A 17,238-nucleotide genomic window follows, 5' to 3' on the forward strand; every position below is an offset into this window, starting at 1 on the left:
AAGGGTTATGGTCTCGGAAGTTTCTGTAATATATTCATTCAAAGTGGGCATGTTTCTACAATGCTTGGGCTTGCCAAATGAGTTTTCCTTTGACATTTGTTCGATTTTGTAAGGCTCAAGCCTTGTGCTCTCCAGTTAGCTGTTTCAGCTTTGGCATGTCACTCGCACACACACAGTCCTGTCCTGTCCAACTTGCAGGGGCACTCTGAGTTTATGGTGCTTTCACAGTGGAAAATGGCACCACTATTATGTATCCCATTGGGCTAGGCTGGTGAGCGGGGCGTAGTGGGGTGTCCTCGGTGTGAATTGCTAAAGGATTTGAGAGAAGGAGCAGGAAGGATGTGAGCAAGGATTGGAGGGAGGACCTCACATTCTCTCTGGCTTTGTCCTCAGATGTGAATGAATGTACCTCGGGGAAAAACTCCTGCCACAAATCCACCCAATGCCGCAACACCAAGGGCAGCTATGAGTGCCGCTGCAGGTCTGGCTGGAAGCCGATTCCTGGGTCCCCCAATGGCCCACACAACACCGTCTGTGAAAAAGGTTCGGAGTTCAGATCCCACATTCCCAAAGACCCACAACTCAAGCCCTCTGATCACATATTCACCAGCAGCCACAGGAACTCAGAACAATGAATGCTGGGGGTTGCCTGCTGGGCCAGGCTTCCAATCTTTGACACTAAATGGAAAAAGATCTGGGGGTCCTGCAGAACGAGCTGGGGTACCAAGGGGAAGGCTCCTGGGGGACCCCAGGCAGCAGCTAATTACTAACTGGGACAAAGGTATCTAATATCTCACAACCTGTACCTCTGTGTGGGGCTGACCTGCTGTGGGTCAGGCCTCTGCACACTTCCCATAGCCCCTGCGTCTGCCACTCAGGGATGTGCAGTCAGCAGGTGTCATCACTTCCAGCTAAGGTGTCGGGTGGAGGGGGACTGGACACAGAAAGGGGGTAGAGCACAGAGAGGAGAGGGCCCCAGATTCCTGAATAAACAAAGGACTACTCAGTGTGAAAGTAGGACCTGACCCTGAGCCTGTCTCCAACATACTCTCTCTCTCTCTCTCTCTCACACACACACACACACACACACACACACACTCACACACACTCACACACCTAATGACTGCTGTTCTGTCCCCTGCAGAGATCTCCTTCCTTACCTGGAACCCGCCCCCTGGAATCAAGAGCCAAGTGAGTGACTCCAGCTGGGACCCGAGGCAAGGTCCCTCCATTCAGCCTACCGTCTACCCATTTCCCCACGCTCCCCCACCCATGCATGAGGCCTCTAAGGCCTCATCTCTTCTTTCCCCAGAGTCTCTGCCGCTTCTTTGAAAGAGTCCAGGACCTGCTCAGAAACTTCAAGTCTGCCTCGGCCCAGGACACCATCCAGGTAAGGACAGGACCCTGGGGAGGCAGGTGGAGGCATCCCATAAAGACCTGAGGAAGCCTTGGTCTGGAAGAAGACCAACCCCAACACAATGGCGCCCTGCTGTGAGGCCCGCTCTCCCAGGGTAGGTGGAAGAGCAGACCAAGTATTTGTATTCACTCTTAGATGCACTAAAACCTTTCCTCTTGTTCTGGCCACTGAACTTGCATTGTCCTTGGTAGTCTTGACCAGGGATTGACCTCTGAATGGCAGATTGCACTAGCAAAGACCCAGGGAATCCCATTCGGTACCACCTTTATCACCAAATAGACAGGCTCTAGGGCAGGGGTGGGCAAACTTTTTGACTCGAGGGCCACAATGGGTTCTTAAACTGGACCGGAGGGCCGGAACAAAAGCATGGATGGAGTGTTTGTGTGAACTAATATAAATTCAAAGTAAACATCATTACATAAAAGGGTACGGTCTTTTTTTGTTTTTTTTAGTTTTATTCATTTCAAATGGGCCAGATCCGGCCCGCGGGCCGTAGTTTGCCCACAGCTGCTCTAGGGTCTGTTCTCAGAAGCTGAGTGGGCAGGGTTTTCCTGAAGCTTCTCTGGCACAAGAAGCTTCTGTGTCCCCATCCCCCCAGGACATCATACAGGAGGTGGATAATCTGCTGGAGAACCCCGGGGACCTGCTTACTCTGCCTCATTCAGAGCAGCACTGTGTGGCCACTAACCTGCTCACTGGCTGGGAGCACGTCCTGAGAGAGATGAGCAAGGCCCTGCCCAATGGACCACTGACCTTCAGGACAGCTGCAGGAACAGGCAAGTAACCCCGCCTGCCCTCAGGCTCTGCTCTGCCTGCTCCTCACCTCATTCCTCTTCCCATGGACTAGAGCTGAGTGATCACACTTGTACTGCTGCAACCTGTTGAAGCAAGGGTTCAGGAATCAGGAGAAGGGGCTGCAACATAAATGGATAAACTAGACAGGAAATATAAATTTGGAAGGCATTGGGGGAGCCAGCCAGAGACATCACCCTCTAGGGGAGTGGGTTCCTCCCCACCCCCAACTCTGGACCCACAGCTTTTTATTCACACATTTTGCCCTTTAGCAAAGTAGATATACATATCAAAGGTAAGGCTTGGTAAACAATAAAGGATTATCAGGTTAGGGGAATTGCCCTCAGCTGTTTGGCAGCAGGTAAAAATATGCAGATCTTCAGCCCTGCTGAAGATGTCCATCAGCCTTCTGAACTTCTCACATTTATTATGCTAACTACTGTTCTTAGCCTCCAGCATTGTACCTCCCTGTTATGCTCATAAACATTAAAATATAAGATTAAAAGAAAATGAAAAAAATTATCAATAGTACACATTTTCATTGTAATATAAATTATCAGCAGATGAAATAATTATAATAAATAATTTAAGATAAAATAGAAATGGCTTCAAAAGAAAACGAGTTATTAAATTTGGAAGAATAAAATTTAATATTACCTGATATTTAAGTTATTTGTTTTATTGTGGTAAATTTCACATAACATAAAATCCACCATTTTAATTAAAGTGTACAATTCGGTGACATTTAATACATTCACAGAATTGAACAACCATCAACTCTATTTTTTTTTTAATATGCTTTTGTTGATTTCAGAGAGAGGGAGTGGGAGAGAGAGATAGAAACATCAATGATGAGATAAACCAAAGAACCTATATACTTATATGCATAGCCCATGGACACGGGCAATAGAGTAGTGAAATCTGGGGGTAGGGGTACGGGCTGGGAGGAGGGGGGTAAAGGAGGGGAAATGGGAGATATCTGTAATACTATCAATAATAAAAATATATATATTTTTTAAAATAGTGGCTGCCTCCTGCACGCACCCTACTGGGGATTAAGCCCAAAAGCTAAGCATATGCCCTGATCTGGAATCCAACCATGGGTTGATGCTCAACCAGTGAGCCACACCAGACAGGCCATCACCTCTATTTCTAAAGTGTTTTCATCATCCCAGAAATGAACACTGCACCCACTAAGCAGTTACTTCTCATTTCTCCCTCCCCCAGCCTTTGGCAAGCATTTATCTGTTTTCTGTCTCTATGAATTAGCCAATTCTGCACATTTCATATAAATAGAATCATACAATACATGACCTTATAGTAGCTTCTTTCACCTAGCATACTATTTTCAAGGTTATCCACATGGTAGCATATATCATATGATTAAATACTATTCCATTGCATGTATACATCACCTTTTGTTTATCCATTCATCCATTTATAGACATTGAATTGTTGCCACCCTTTGACTATTGTGAATAGAGTTACTATGATATTGGTGTGCAAGTTTCTGTTTGAATAACTGCTTCAGTTCTTTGGGTCCATATGTAGGAGATGAATTGCTGAGTGATATGATAATTATATGTTCAACCTTTAGGAGCCACCAAACTATTTTGCAAAACGGCTGTGTCCCCCAACCCCAACAAAACATCTCACTTCCATTTTGCTTTGGTTTTATTAAAGCCTTTCTGGTGTGTCAGGTGACAACTCATTAAGGTTTTGATTTGCATTTCCCTAATGGCTACTGATATTTAACATCTTTTCATATGATTGTTCAACATTTGTGTATCTTTTTTTGAGAAATATCTGTTCAAGTTCTTTGCCTATTTTTTAATTGGGCTGTTTGGCTTTTTGTTGTTTAGTTTTAAGTGTTCTTTATATATTTGCTAGTAGACCCTTATGAGACATGTGATTTGTTAATATGTTTTCCCAAACTATAGATTCTTTTCACTTTCTTCATAGTCCTTTTACTTTAATAAATAGGTGCATTAAGTTTTGGTAAAGCCTGTCTTACTCATTTTTTCTTTTGTTGTTGTATATTTGTGTCATATCTAAGAATTGATTGCCAAATGCAAGGTCATGAACATTTACTCCTGTTTTCTACTAACTTCTATTTTTATTGTAGTTTTAATGTTTTTATTGATTTTTTATAGAGAGAGGAAGGGAGGGAGATAGAAACATCGATGAGAGAGAAACATCATTAATTAGCTGCCTCCTGCACACCCCCACAGGAGACAGAGCCTGTAACCCTGGCATTGCCCTGTCTGGAAATCAAATAAGACGGGCGGGCTGTGGGGGAGAAGACAGGAGGATTTGGGGCGCCTCTTTGTTCCTAGGTAGATGTTCAATCACTGAAATACATGGGCTGGGCCTAACTGTTCTATTTTTAGCTCTTAAATGTATGTCTTTACCCATTTTGACCTGATTTTTGTGTGTTGTATGAGGTGTGGGTGCATCTTCCTTTTTTCACTTGTGCAGAGCCAGATGCCCCAAGACCAAATACGGGAGAGATTGTTCTTTCCCTCATTGAAGGGTCTGTTGAAATCGGTTAACCATAAATAAATGGGTTTATTTCTGGACTCTCAATTTTATTTTGTTGATTTATATGTCTACTCATATGGCAGCACCATATTGCTCTGATTACTGTATACTAGTAATAAATTTTGAAATCAAAAAGTGTGAGTCCTACAACTTTGCTTTTCATTTTCAATATTGTTTGGGTATTGGGGCCTCTTGCAATACCATATGAATTTTAAAATGAGCTTTTCTATTTTTGCAAAAAATATATATTCTTTTGAAATATTGTTAGTATTGCATTGAATCTGTAGAACACTTTTGGAAATCTTGCCATGTTTAAAATATTAAGCCTTCCAATTCATAATCACAGGATACCTTTCCATTTATTTAGGGTTTTTAAACTTCTTTAGCAATATTTTATAGTTTTCAGTGGACAAGCCTTGAGACTTCTAGGACAATTTTTTTTAAATATTTTGTTGAAGATTTTTGCATCTATGTTCATAAGAGTTAATGGTCTATAGTTTTATTTTCTTTTGATATCTTTTTCTAGTTTGGTTTTTAGAGTAATTGTGGCCTCATAAAATTATTCAGTGTTCCTTTTCATTCTATTTTTTAGGAGTGTACAAGAATTTGTGTTAACTCTTCCTTAAATGGTTAGTCGAATTCAGGTCTTAACTTTCATTTAGAAAGTTTTCATTAGAGATTCAATCTCCTTTCTTGTAACAGGTCTGTTCATACTCCAGTTCTTCAGTTACTTTTATAGTTCATGGGTCTGTAGGAATTTCTTTATTTCATTCAGGTTATATATTTTGTAGTTTGTCTGATAATCCTTTGAAAATTCAGATTGGTATATATCATTATTATGTATACAAAATATGTGTATTATTATAACATATATATGGCATTATTTGGTATATCTATAATAATGTTACAGATAACATTTGGTATATAGTGTAACATAATACATATACAAGATATATATATACATAAAATTATATTATAGCTACATCTTCTGGCACAGTTACTAATCTAACTCCCTTATGTAACTCCCACAACTCATAGAACTATCTCTGGAGGTGAAGGAGCAAGGAGACAAGAATGTCACCCTGAGCATTAATCAGGCAAAGATGCTGGTGAACTGGAAAGTGGTGCAGGACTCAGGTGGCTCAGGTAATGACTGAGGTGGACAGAAGGTCAATGAGGCTTCAAGTGGAACAAGACACCCATGGATGTGACAAACAGAATTAAATATTAAAAGGAAGTGTAGGCTGTGGTGGGTCAAAGGAGAGAATACATCCCAGAAGGAAGGGGGCCTTTGGGACAACCCAAGATGTGAACCTTGTCCTTGTCTTGCAGGCCCTGCTGTGGTGGGCCTTGTCTCCTCTCCAGGGATGGGCAAGTTGCTGGTTGGGGCCCCCCTGGTCCTGGAAACTGAGGAGCAGTCAGTTCTACATGAGACACACAAGGGCCTGCTGCAGGAAGTCTCCCCTGTCCTGCTTTCAGATATCAAATCTGCCTTTATGAGCAACAAAGACACTCAGAACCTCAGCTCCCCAGTCACCTTTGTCTTCAAGCATGTGAGTGCTGGTGAAACGGGGCTGTGGGTGTGGAAGAGGCCTGAGTCCTGGACACAGTCTTGGGGTTCAGGGGCTTTCCCATGGGTACATCATTTCCCCAGGGAAGCCCATCACAAGCAGGATTTGGGTCAGCATTTCTGAGCACCTAATCACCAGCTCACACCTTGCCCTGTTCCTACAGACAGTGACCCCGGGGCCAAAGCAGAAGGTGTTCTGTGTCTTCTGGGAGCCTGGCCAGAATGGAAGTGGTCATTGGTCCACCAAAGGCTGCTGGATGGTGGGCACCAGAGACACCAGCACCACCTGCCAATGCAGCCACCTCAGCAGCTTTGCCGTCCTCATGGCCCACTATGATGTGCAGGTGAGAGCCTTGAGAAGGGACTTTGTTCAATGTCTATTGCTATGTAATAAGTTCCCATGCAAGTTGCACCTAAAATAACATAATTTATTATTCTGAAATTTATGTGAGTCAATAAATAAACATGGTGCACCTGGGTTGTCCCGTCAGGGTCATACACAAGCATCTCATCTGAGGATTGCTGTCCTCCATTTTCTTGATCATATTCACATTTCTGTTTTTCTCTCTGTCCTTCCCTCTTTCTCTTTCTCACATACTTACACTAAAATTAAGTTTTTTAAGTTCTCCTTATGGATTTAAGATGATTTGAAAAATCAGGCAGGAAAAATTTTAATCTTTAGAAAATAGTCAGGAGCCCAAGCCAGTTTTGTTCAGTGGATGGAGCATCAGCATGCGGACTGAACGGTCCCAGGTTTGATTCTGGTGAAGGGCATATGCCCGGGTTATGGGCTCAATCCCTAGTAGGAGGTATACAGGAGGCAGCCGATCAATGATTCTCTCTCATCGTTGATGTATCTATCTTTCTCTTTCTCTCTCTTCCTCTCAAATCAATAAAATTATATTTTAAAAAACAAATAAAACATTAGGCTGGAAATATTAATTTTAAGCTACCACCCTCATCAGTACTTCTCCTTCTTTAACCAAGGATCTAAATCTGTAAGGAACAGGTGTTGCAGGGATGAGGTGAGTAAGTCCAAGGTGGGGAGTTGATCCCTGGAAATCGAGTGTCTGGATGCAGACTCTGTCACACAGTATCACATCATGGGGATGGAGGATGGTGCTCAACACAAAGCCATGTGCTACTGTGACTGTCTCATGATAACCTATAAGCATAGTCAAGGAGGAAAATCAACCCTATGATTTCCAGGGCTTGGTCCTGAATGAGGACTCTCTTATCCCTCAATGTTTATAGGATCTGAATGAATCAGTTCAGAAACCCCTAGAATTCTAACAGTGTCCATAAACATCACAAATTTACCTGGCTCCTCCACTCCGAATTTTGTTGTACCCTGCCCAAACTGAAATGGTAGAAGGGTGATTAACCCAGCTTAGGAGGGTGTGACTGCTCTCTCCTCTTTCCTGGGTCCCAGGAGGAGGATCCCGCCCTGGCTGTGATCACCTACGTGGGGCTGAGCCTCTCTCTGCTGTGCCTCCTCCTGGCGGCCCTCACCTTCCTGCTGTGCAAAGCCATCCAGAACACCAGCACCTCACTCCACCTGCAGCTCTCGCTCTGCCTCTTCCTGGCCCACCTGCTCTTCCTCACGGCCATCGACAGAACTGAGCCTAAGGTACCGACACTGTCCCAAAGGAAGCATGCCCTGACCGTGGAATGAGGAGTACACTTGCATTGGACACCTTAATAAAATGACTTTGGGTTTGGGGAAGGTTAGAGGGGTAAGTAGCCAATTTTACACTGACTGACCCGACTAGAAATCACACCTTCTTTTGACAATTCCTTCATATACAGCAGAGTTCTCCCAAATGCCAAGGTATAGGAGAGGTCCTGGGGCCATGCTCCACCCTGACAATCCCACCAGGGATCTCTCACTCCTCCCCAGGTGCTGTGCGCCATCATCGCGGGTGCCTTACACTATCTCTACCTGGCCTCCTTCACCTGGATGCTGCTGGAGGGCCTGCACCTCTTCCTCACTGCACGCAACCTGACGGCGGTCAACTACTCCAATGTGAGCAGGTTCATGAAGAAGTTAATGCTCCCTGTGGGCTACGGAGTCCCAGCTGTGATTGTGGCCATTTCTGCAGCATCCAGGTCTCACCTTTATGGAACACCTGCTCGGTAAGGGCAAATTCCCGTGTTTTCTTTTTCTTCTTCCCCATGAGCATGGCTTTGTGGAACCAACATAGCATTCTGATTATGACAGATCATATGAATAGAGACAATAAGTGATGATGGTTATGGCATCTTTCTGATGGCTATCCTACATAATAAAAGGCTAATATGCAAATCAACCAAATGGCAGGATGACCAGTTGCTATGATGCGCACTGACCACCAGGGTGCAGATGCTCAATGCAGGAGCTGCCCTTTGGTGGTCAATGCCCTCCCCCTGACCCCTCCCACCTCCATGGCAGCACTAAGGACCCCTCAGGGGATGTCCGTCTGACAGCTTAGGAGAGCGGACCTAAACTGGCATTCGGACATCCCCTGAGGGGTCCTGGACTTTGAGAGTGCTGGAGTCCAACCCCAGCAGGTCCAGGGGTTCCCAAAGGTGTGGATGGAGTCAGCCATGAAGGAATGACACGGAGACAGCATTCAGTTGATCAGCAGCCTAGCCAGGATCTCTAGCCATGATCTCCAGCCCAAGTTCTGTCCAGGTTCTCTTGCCATGTTCTCTCCCTATGTTCTGTCTCTAGGTTCTGTATAGGATCTCCAGCCAAGTCCTGTCTCTAGGTTCTGTCTTCTGTTGTCTTGTTACATCTGTATTTATACCAGTGGATTTTAATCCTGTCAATTACTATTGCAAAGTTTAGGGCGTTTCTTATCTCCATTCCAGGGAGTAAAGATTATGTAACTTAAGGGTGATTGTTTGTAGTTAAAGTGATTAACTACCCACCTGGCACTTAGTTAAGGGGTTTTATTCCCACCCTAACTTCAGGGGAAAATCCCTACCTGGGGAAACCACATTTCTCGGAGAGGTGACCTTGGTTAAAACACATAGCGCTAAGGGGAGCAAACATATTAAGAACAGTATGCCATATATGCCAGGTCCCATGAAACATATGCTGTGCAGATGTTTCTTCCCTGCAGCGACTGTGTCAAGCAGCAAGGATGAACCGGCCCCGGGCATGAGAGGGCACAGGCCGGGCTGAGTGACCCCCTTCAGTGCACAAATGTCATCCACTGGGCCTCTAGCTTATAATAATTAAGAAAAATGTCTCTAAAACTCTCCTTAAAATAACAAAGGTGTCATGAAAAAAGGTGCTTAGGACATCATTATAAACAATTTAACCTACCTCTTTATCCAAATAGTACAAGTTGTCCCTAATTTATGTTTGGAAAAATAGAGCTGATTTAAATAATCTAAACTATAAATTGTAACATAGTTGAGATTAACACGGTGCTTACTCTGTGCCAGATACTTTTTAAAATATTTATTTCAGAGAGAAAGGAAGAGGGAGAGAGAGAAACATCAATGATGAAAGAGAAATATTAATCATTGATAGGCTGCTTCCTGCCCGCTCCACACTGGGAATTGAGCCCACAAACCGGGAATCGAACTGTGACCTCCTGACTAGGAATTAAACCATGAACTCCTGGTTTATAGGTCGACATTCAACCACTGAGCCACGACAGCTGGACTGTGCCAGGCACTTTTCTATCTCTTTTTAAAAAATATGTTCCTGTTGATTTTTATAGACAGAGGAAGGGAAAAGAGAGAGTAGAAACATGGATGGGCTGCCTCCTGCGTGCCCCCTACTGGGAATGGAGCCCACAATTCATTCATGTGTCCTGACTGGGAATCAAACCAGCGACCTCTCAGTGCATGGATGATGTTCAATCCACTGAGCCATACCAGCCAGGCTGTGCCAGGCACTTTTCTAACCATTTTTATATTAGCTAATGCAGTTCGTCTTCACACCAATACTGTGAACTAGACACTGTGATTTGACCCATTTTACAGATAAGTCAATAGAGGCACAGAGTTTAAATAAATGCCCAAAGGGGCACAGCTAGTAAGTAGCAGAGCTGGGATTCAAATCAAGGGAGTCACTCTCCAGAGCTTGCACTCTTTTATTGTCAGCTTTTTACACTAAGTTTAATGTTTTCACTTCTTTTTGAAATACATTTCACATATCTTTAAAGGATTCTCACAATAATTACAGAGTGGTACAGCTATCACACAATCAAATTTCACAATGATTTCAAATCCCTAAAGAAAACCTCGTGCCCTAACTGGTTTGGTTTAATGGACAGAGTGGTGGCCTGCAGACTGAAGGGTCTCAGATTCGATTCCAGTCAAGGGCATGTACCTCGGTTGCAGGTTTGATCCCCGGTCAGCCCCGTTTGGGACCCAGTTGGTTGGCATGCTTTCTGGAGGCAACCAATCAATATGTCTCTCTCACATCAATGTTTCTCTCTCTGTGTCTCTCCCCCTATCTTCTACTCTCTCTAAACATCAATGGAAAAATATCCTCGGGTGAAGATTAACAACAACAACAACAACAACAAAAAGCAAGAAATCTTGTACACAATATCATGCAGTCCTCCTTCCTGTTACCACTGACATACCACTGACAGTCCACATACCTCAACCCCTGACAACCACTAATCCATGGATCTGCCTATCCTGGATGATCCCATAAATGAAATCATAAATGCTGTGTTTTGTGACTGGATTCTTAACATGATGTGTTCAAGGTTCATCACGTTGTAGCAAGTATCATGACCTGTGGGTTACGGAGTCCTGGCTGTGATTGTGGCCATTTCTGCAACTTCCAGCCTCTCCTGGAATTGTTGTTGCTGGTATTGTTGTTTTGTAAATAATATTCCATTATATAGATATATCACATTTTTTATCTATCCAACAGATGACAAACATTTTTATTGTTTCCATTTTTTTACTACTATGAAAAATGCTGCTGTAAACATACATGCACAAATTAAAATATTTTAATTAGATTTATTGAGGTGACATTGGTTAATTACATTATATATGTTTTAAGTGTACAGTTCTATAATACATAATCTGTATATTGCATTGTATGTTTACCATCCAAAGTCAAATATCCTTCCATCAACCTATATTTTCCCCTTTACCCTTTACTACCTCCTCCCACCCCTCTCTCCCTCTGGTAACCACCATACTATTGTCTGTGTCTATGATTTTTTGTTTGTTTGCTTGTCTTGTTTGTTCATTTCTTGCTTTCAGTTTAGTATCTTACATATGAGTGAAATCATAGGATTCTTGATTTTTTTCTGTCTAAATTGTATCGCTTAGCATGATAGTCTCAAGATCCATCTATGTTGTCACAAAGACAGAACTTCATGTTTCCTTATGGTGGAATAGTATTCCATTGTATATAATAAGTACATCTCCTTTATCCAACCATCTATCAAAGGGACACTTGGGTTGTTTCCATGTCTTGACCACCATGAATAATGCTGCAATGAACATAGTCATGCACATATCTTTGTGAACAAATATTTTAAAAATTTTTGGATAGATATCCAAAGGCAACCCACTGAATGGGAGAAGGTATTTGCAAACAATACTTCTGATAAGGGATTAATATCTAAAATATATAAAGAACTCATACAATTCAACAACAATCCAAATAAAAAATGGGGAGAGGACCTGAATAGACATTTCTCCCAAGAAGACATACAAATGAGGGGGTTGAGCTCTGACTGGTTGGGCTCAGTGGATAGAGCAACAGCCCAAGGACTGAAGTGTCCCAGGTTCAATTCCGGTCAAGGGCTCCTACCTTGGTTGCAGATTCCCAGGCCTTGGTTTCGGGTTCATGCAGGAGACAACCAATCGATGTGTCCCTCTCACATTGATGTTTCTCTCTGTCTCTCTGCCTCTCCCGCTCCCTTCCACTCTCTCTAAAAATCAACGGAAAAATATCCTTGAGGTGAGGATTAACAACAACAAAAACACAAATATGTATTTTTTAAAAATGAGGGGGTTAGAGAAAGAGAGATCAATTTTTGTTCCACTTATTTATGCATTTATTGGTTGAATCTTGTATATGCCCTGATCTGGATTGAACCCTCAAACCTGGCCCATTGGGACCATATGCCAACTAAGTGAGCCACCCAGCCAGGGCCTAAGACAAGTTCTTGTTGACACCACCTGAAATCACAGCCTTGGGGCAGTTAGCAAAGTTATTGACAGGCATTTGCTATTATTTTGGCAATGCCCTAGGGGAGGCTGTTTGTCTCTCACTGAGATGAGCTTTCAGTGGAATAAAATATACACCAAATTTGGAGAATACAGGGTTCCTGGAGAACTAAAGGGTCAGAAGAAAATACTGACTGTGCTCTGGGGATAAGGATGATGCTCTCAAAGGACCTCCAACAATGTCAGAGCTCCCTGTTGTCTGCAATGCTATCAGCTTTTGGCAGCCTCACCACTAAGCTGGGGAGAGAAGGAGTGGAAAGAGTTCAGAGTTGAAACACCACAGAGTCCTTCCTCACCAATCTTACCCAGCTTCGGTAGTTTCTCTCAGATAGACTATTTCAGTTTGTTCTGAGGCTTTGGGTAGTTGTCAGAGTTTTGAAATGGTTGGTCTTAGTTGTTTTGCTTAAGCATTTGTTGTTTTTAGAGGGAGAGCAAGTCTGCACACTTACATTCAGGAAGTTGGTCTCGCAGAAGCTGCACTCTTACCCACAACATGCTGCTCAAACTTACGTGCGCCTGCATCAGCTCAACTCTACAGAGATTCCTTCTTGGACACATCAGTTCTTTCCTGCTTACATTTGTCTCAGTGTATATTTCAATGTCCTACTACACTCTCCATTGACCTGAAATGTCCTCTGTACAGGCGTAGGCAAAAGAAGGTTTACAATTATTGGTATGGAAAATAATACAATAATACATAATAGTACAAGAATAACCTGTTTCACATACACACAACTGTAAGCCTACTTTTGCGCACCCCTGTTCTTACCCTCATGTGGATCAAGAGTAAATTCTGTCACAGTAAAACCTTAAGAAATAGACTTAACTAAGCCCTGTACACTTCAGTTACAAACCTAAATCATAAGAGAACTTCTGTTTAGCACTGTTGTTAAAATTAGGTGGAACAACTCAATAACAAAAGACAACCCAATTTAAAAATGGACAAAAGAAAAAGGGGATGATGTAATAATTTCAACAATAAAGATTTAAATAGCCTAGCCGGTGTGGCTCAGTGGTGGAGGGTCGACCTGGGAACCAGGAGGTCCTCAGTTTGATTCCCAGATCAGGGCACATGCCCGGATTGCAGGCTCCATCCCCAGTGTGGGGCTGATCAATGATTCCCTCATCAAGGAAGTTTCTATATCTCTCTCCCTCTCCTTTCATCTCTGAAATCAATTTTTTAAAAATTTAAGATTTAGCCCTAACAGGTTTGGCTCAGTGCATAGAGCATCGGCCTGCGGACTGAAGGGTCCCAGGTTCGATTCTGGTCAAGGGCATGTAACTTGGTTGTGGGCACATCCCCGGTTGGGGGGTGTGCAGGAAGCAGCTGATCGATGTTTCTTTCTCGTCGATTTTCCTAACTCTCTATCCCTATCCTTTCCTCTCTGTAAAAAATCAATAAAATATATACTAAAAAAATTTAATATTTAAATAAATAAAATAAAAATAAATAAATGAAAATGGACAGTAGATTTGACTAGACATTTCTTCCAAGATATGTAAATGACCAGTGAATGTATGAAAAGTTGCTCAACATCATCAGTCATTACGAAAATGAAAATCAAAAACATCAAAATGAGGTGTCACATCACAGCGATTAGGTTAAAGTGTTAAAATAAAAAAACAGCCCTAGTTGGTTTGGCTCAGTGGATTGAGCATTGGCCTCCGGAACAAAGGGTCCTGGGTCAATTCACATCAAGGGCACGTGCCTTGGTTACAGACTCCTCCCAGGCACTGGTCTGGAGCGCCTGCAGGAGGCAACCATTCGATGTGTTTCTCTCACATCGATGTTTCTCTCTGTCTTTCCCTCTCTCTTCCACTATCCCTAAAAAAATCAATGGGAAAATATCCTCGGGTGAGTAATAACAACAAAAATAAGAAGAAGAATTTTTAAAAATATTATTCAGCCATAAAAACTTGCTGCAACATGGATGAACCTTGATTGAAAACATGCTAGGTGACAGAATCCACTCATAAAATACCATGTATTGTACGATTCCATTTATGTCCAAAATAGGCAAATCCATAGAGACAGAAAGTAGATTAATGATGCTGTGGGGCTATGTGGGCAGTGGGGTGCCTGGAAGCAGGAATGAGGAGTGACTGCTAGTATGAATGAGTTTCTTTTAGAGGAGTTAGAAATGTTCTAAGTTAGATTGTGGTGATGATCGCACAACACTATGAATTTTTTGAAATATATTTTTATTGATTTCAGAGAGGAAGGGAGAGGTAGAGGGAGATAGAAACATCAGTGATGAGAGAGAATCATTGATTGGCTGCCTCTAGCATGTCCCCTACTGGGGATCGAGCCTGCAACCAAGGGCATGTGCCCTTGACCAGAATCAAACCTGGGACCTTTCAGTCCGCAGGCCGATGCTCTATCCACTGAGCCAAACAAGCTAGGGCAACTCTATGAATATTTTAAAGGTCACTGAACTGTACAGTTTAAATGGGTGAATGTTATGGTATGTAAGCTACCTCTCAAAAAAGCCATAATTTAAAAAACTCAGCCCTAGCTGCTTTGGCTCAGTTGGATAGAGTGTTAGCTTCCCATTTTTATTTTGTTGTTGCAGTATGTCTCATTGTGTGTCTGCGAGATGTGTGGGATTGAAGACCATGCTTACTTTCTTCATGACTCTATCTTTAGAGCCAATCACAGAGCCTATCACAGAAGAGACACTCTATGTTTGTTGATGAATGAATTAATGAATGAGTTTGCATAATTGTTCTACATTCTAAGGACCAATGCGTTTTTAATTCTCTCTCTTTCTTAGCTGCTGGCTCCACCTGGAAAAGGGATTTATATGGGGCTTCCTTGGACCAGTCTGCGCCATCCTCTTTGTGAGTGAAGACATCAGAGCATCCTTAACGCTCAGCTGAGGGTCATTAGACTTATAAGGAGGCAGGAGGATGACAGGAGCAAGAATGTCCCTGTGTTGTCTTGGGTTTGCTTTGGTTTTTTAAGACTCCTCCCAAAACTAAAATCTCTAACACTGTTACTAAATATGAAAACTACTTAAATGTGGAATTTCTGTTGGACGGGCTAGACAAGAGATAACAAACTGAAATGTTATTCACTAAACCTTGTGTGTTTTCCTGAAGGTCAATCTAGCTTTCTTTCTGATGACCCTCTGCATTTTGAAAAGCAAACTCTCTTCACTCAACAGTGATGTGTCCACCCTCAAGAATACAAGGTAAAATGGAGAAGAGGGTGACAACCCCACAGACATGTGTGGTCCCAAGTGCAAATCCATGTGCCTCAGCAGCCCTGGCGTCCCTTCTCGGGGTCTTCTGAGGGAACCCAGAGTAAAGAGATGCAGCTGACCTCCAATGGCAGCCAGCTTGGAGTCAGTGGTGGGCTGCTGACTTCCCGGCCACAGTGTTCTGTCTCTAATCCCATCTTATAACTCCCTCAGCAACAGGAAGAATTGACATTGGTTGATAAACACTCTTTGGCCTTTTGTCAGCAGTCCTACAACAAAAGTACAAAGAAACTGTGTTCACTTAGAAAAATCTGTGACTCCTCCCACACCCCAGTCTACACTTCCATACCCACTCTCAGTCAGGCTCCTTCTCACCCCTCTCCAGTATCCTTTCTACATTTTGCATGTCATTATTCTGCTGTATTAGTCATTGGAATAGCCTGTGACCTTTATGAAAATGGAAATCTTGCCTCTGTAACTTTTAGTGCCCAGGTTCCAGCACACAGCCTGATGCACAGAAAACACTTGGCAATGTTGGTTAGATAAAATTAGGCATTGCCATGGAGCATTATAGAATTTTTTTTTTGAACTTACATTCTGAAGTGTCGAGACCCTACTCACTTCAATCCAAATGCCATCCTGGACCCAAATAGCATTTCTATTGTGGAGAATCATTGACAGTGAAGGTCAAAGCTGAACACAAGTCTGTCTGTGAACTCATCACCCACAGGGGAAGGCAGGAGCACTCATTGGGTGGAGATGAGAATGGCCTTGATTCTGTTGTTCTGGGTGCATATGGGCCTCTCTTCTCCTTCTACCAAGGATGCTGACATTTAAAGCGATAGCTCAGCTCTTCATCTTGGGCTGCACGTGGTGTCTGGGAATCCTGCAGGTGGGTCCAGCTGCTCACGCCATGGCCTATCTCTTCACCATCATCAACAGCCTGCAGGGCGTCTTCATCTTCCTGGTGTACTGTCTCCTCAGCCAGCAGGTACCACTGTCCACCTCCCACCCAGGACTCTTTCCATTCACACTCCTCTCAGTGAGCTGACTCAGAGCATGCTTTGCCTCTGCAGGTCCGGGAGCAATACAGGAAATGGTTGAAACGGGTCAGGAAAATCCAAGTGGAGTCTGAGCAATACACCCTCTCCAGCGGACTACTGTCGGATGCCCATAAACACAGGGTGGTAAGGCCATGCATTCCTCCCAGAGCACTTCACTAACTGATACAGTACCTCATGCCCAACACACTGGACAACCTGGGTGTGCAGCAGGTGATGCCCTAGGATGGCTCCCACTGAATTTACTCTTTGATTTCTTAACCATTAGCAATGGTCTCACTTAGAAAATATATACTTTGCTCTTGCCCCTGAGGAACTGTGTTCACCTTGACTTTTACCCATTAGCACTCTTATTGAACACCTGCCGTGTGCCATGCATGGTTAGCTACATAAGCAAGAATCAATGCTCTGAAGCAGGGATGCCCCTTGCACTCAGACCCACATTATCTT

General features: G+C 43.2%; 1 protein-coding gene across 1 annotated transcript in view; it reads left to right on the plus strand.

The window, feature by feature from the left end:
• Nucleotides 1-17,013, plus strand: part of LOC102433649 (adhesion G protein-coupled receptor E2-like) — a 44,531-nt gene extending 27,518 nt beyond the window's left edge. Inside the window, exons 7-20 of the mRNA XM_023747233.1 lie at nt 394-540; nt 1,136-1,191; nt 1,313-1,390; nt 2,016-2,193; nt 5,789-5,896; nt 6,083-6,313; nt 6,489-6,664; nt 7,753-7,950; nt 8,221-8,456; nt 15,299-15,365; nt 15,627-15,718; nt 16,550-16,718; nt 16,804-16,914; nt 16,960-17,013. Coding sequence (XP_023603001.1) covers nt 394-540; nt 1,136-1,191; nt 1,313-1,390; nt 2,016-2,193; nt 5,789-5,896; nt 6,083-6,313; nt 6,489-6,664; nt 7,753-7,950; nt 8,221-8,456; nt 15,299-15,365; nt 15,627-15,718; nt 16,550-16,718; nt 16,804-16,914; nt 16,960-17,013 — 1,901 coding nt within the window. The remainder of the gene's footprint in view (nt 1-393; nt 541-1,135; nt 1,192-1,312; nt 1,391-2,015; nt 2,194-5,788; nt 5,897-6,082; nt 6,314-6,488; nt 6,665-7,752; nt 7,951-8,220; nt 8,457-15,298; nt 15,366-15,626; nt 15,719-16,549; nt 16,719-16,803; nt 16,915-16,959) is intronic.
• Nucleotides 17,014-17,238: the final 225 nt, after the last annotated feature.

The sequence above is a fragment of the Myotis lucifugus genome, unplaced genomic scaffold (genome assembly GCF_000147115.1).
Source record: "Myotis lucifugus unplaced genomic scaffold, Myoluc2.0 scaffold_818, whole genome shotgun sequence".
NCBI classification, from domain to species: domain Eukaryota; kingdom Metazoa; phylum Chordata; class Mammalia; order Chiroptera; family Vespertilionidae; genus Myotis; species Myotis lucifugus.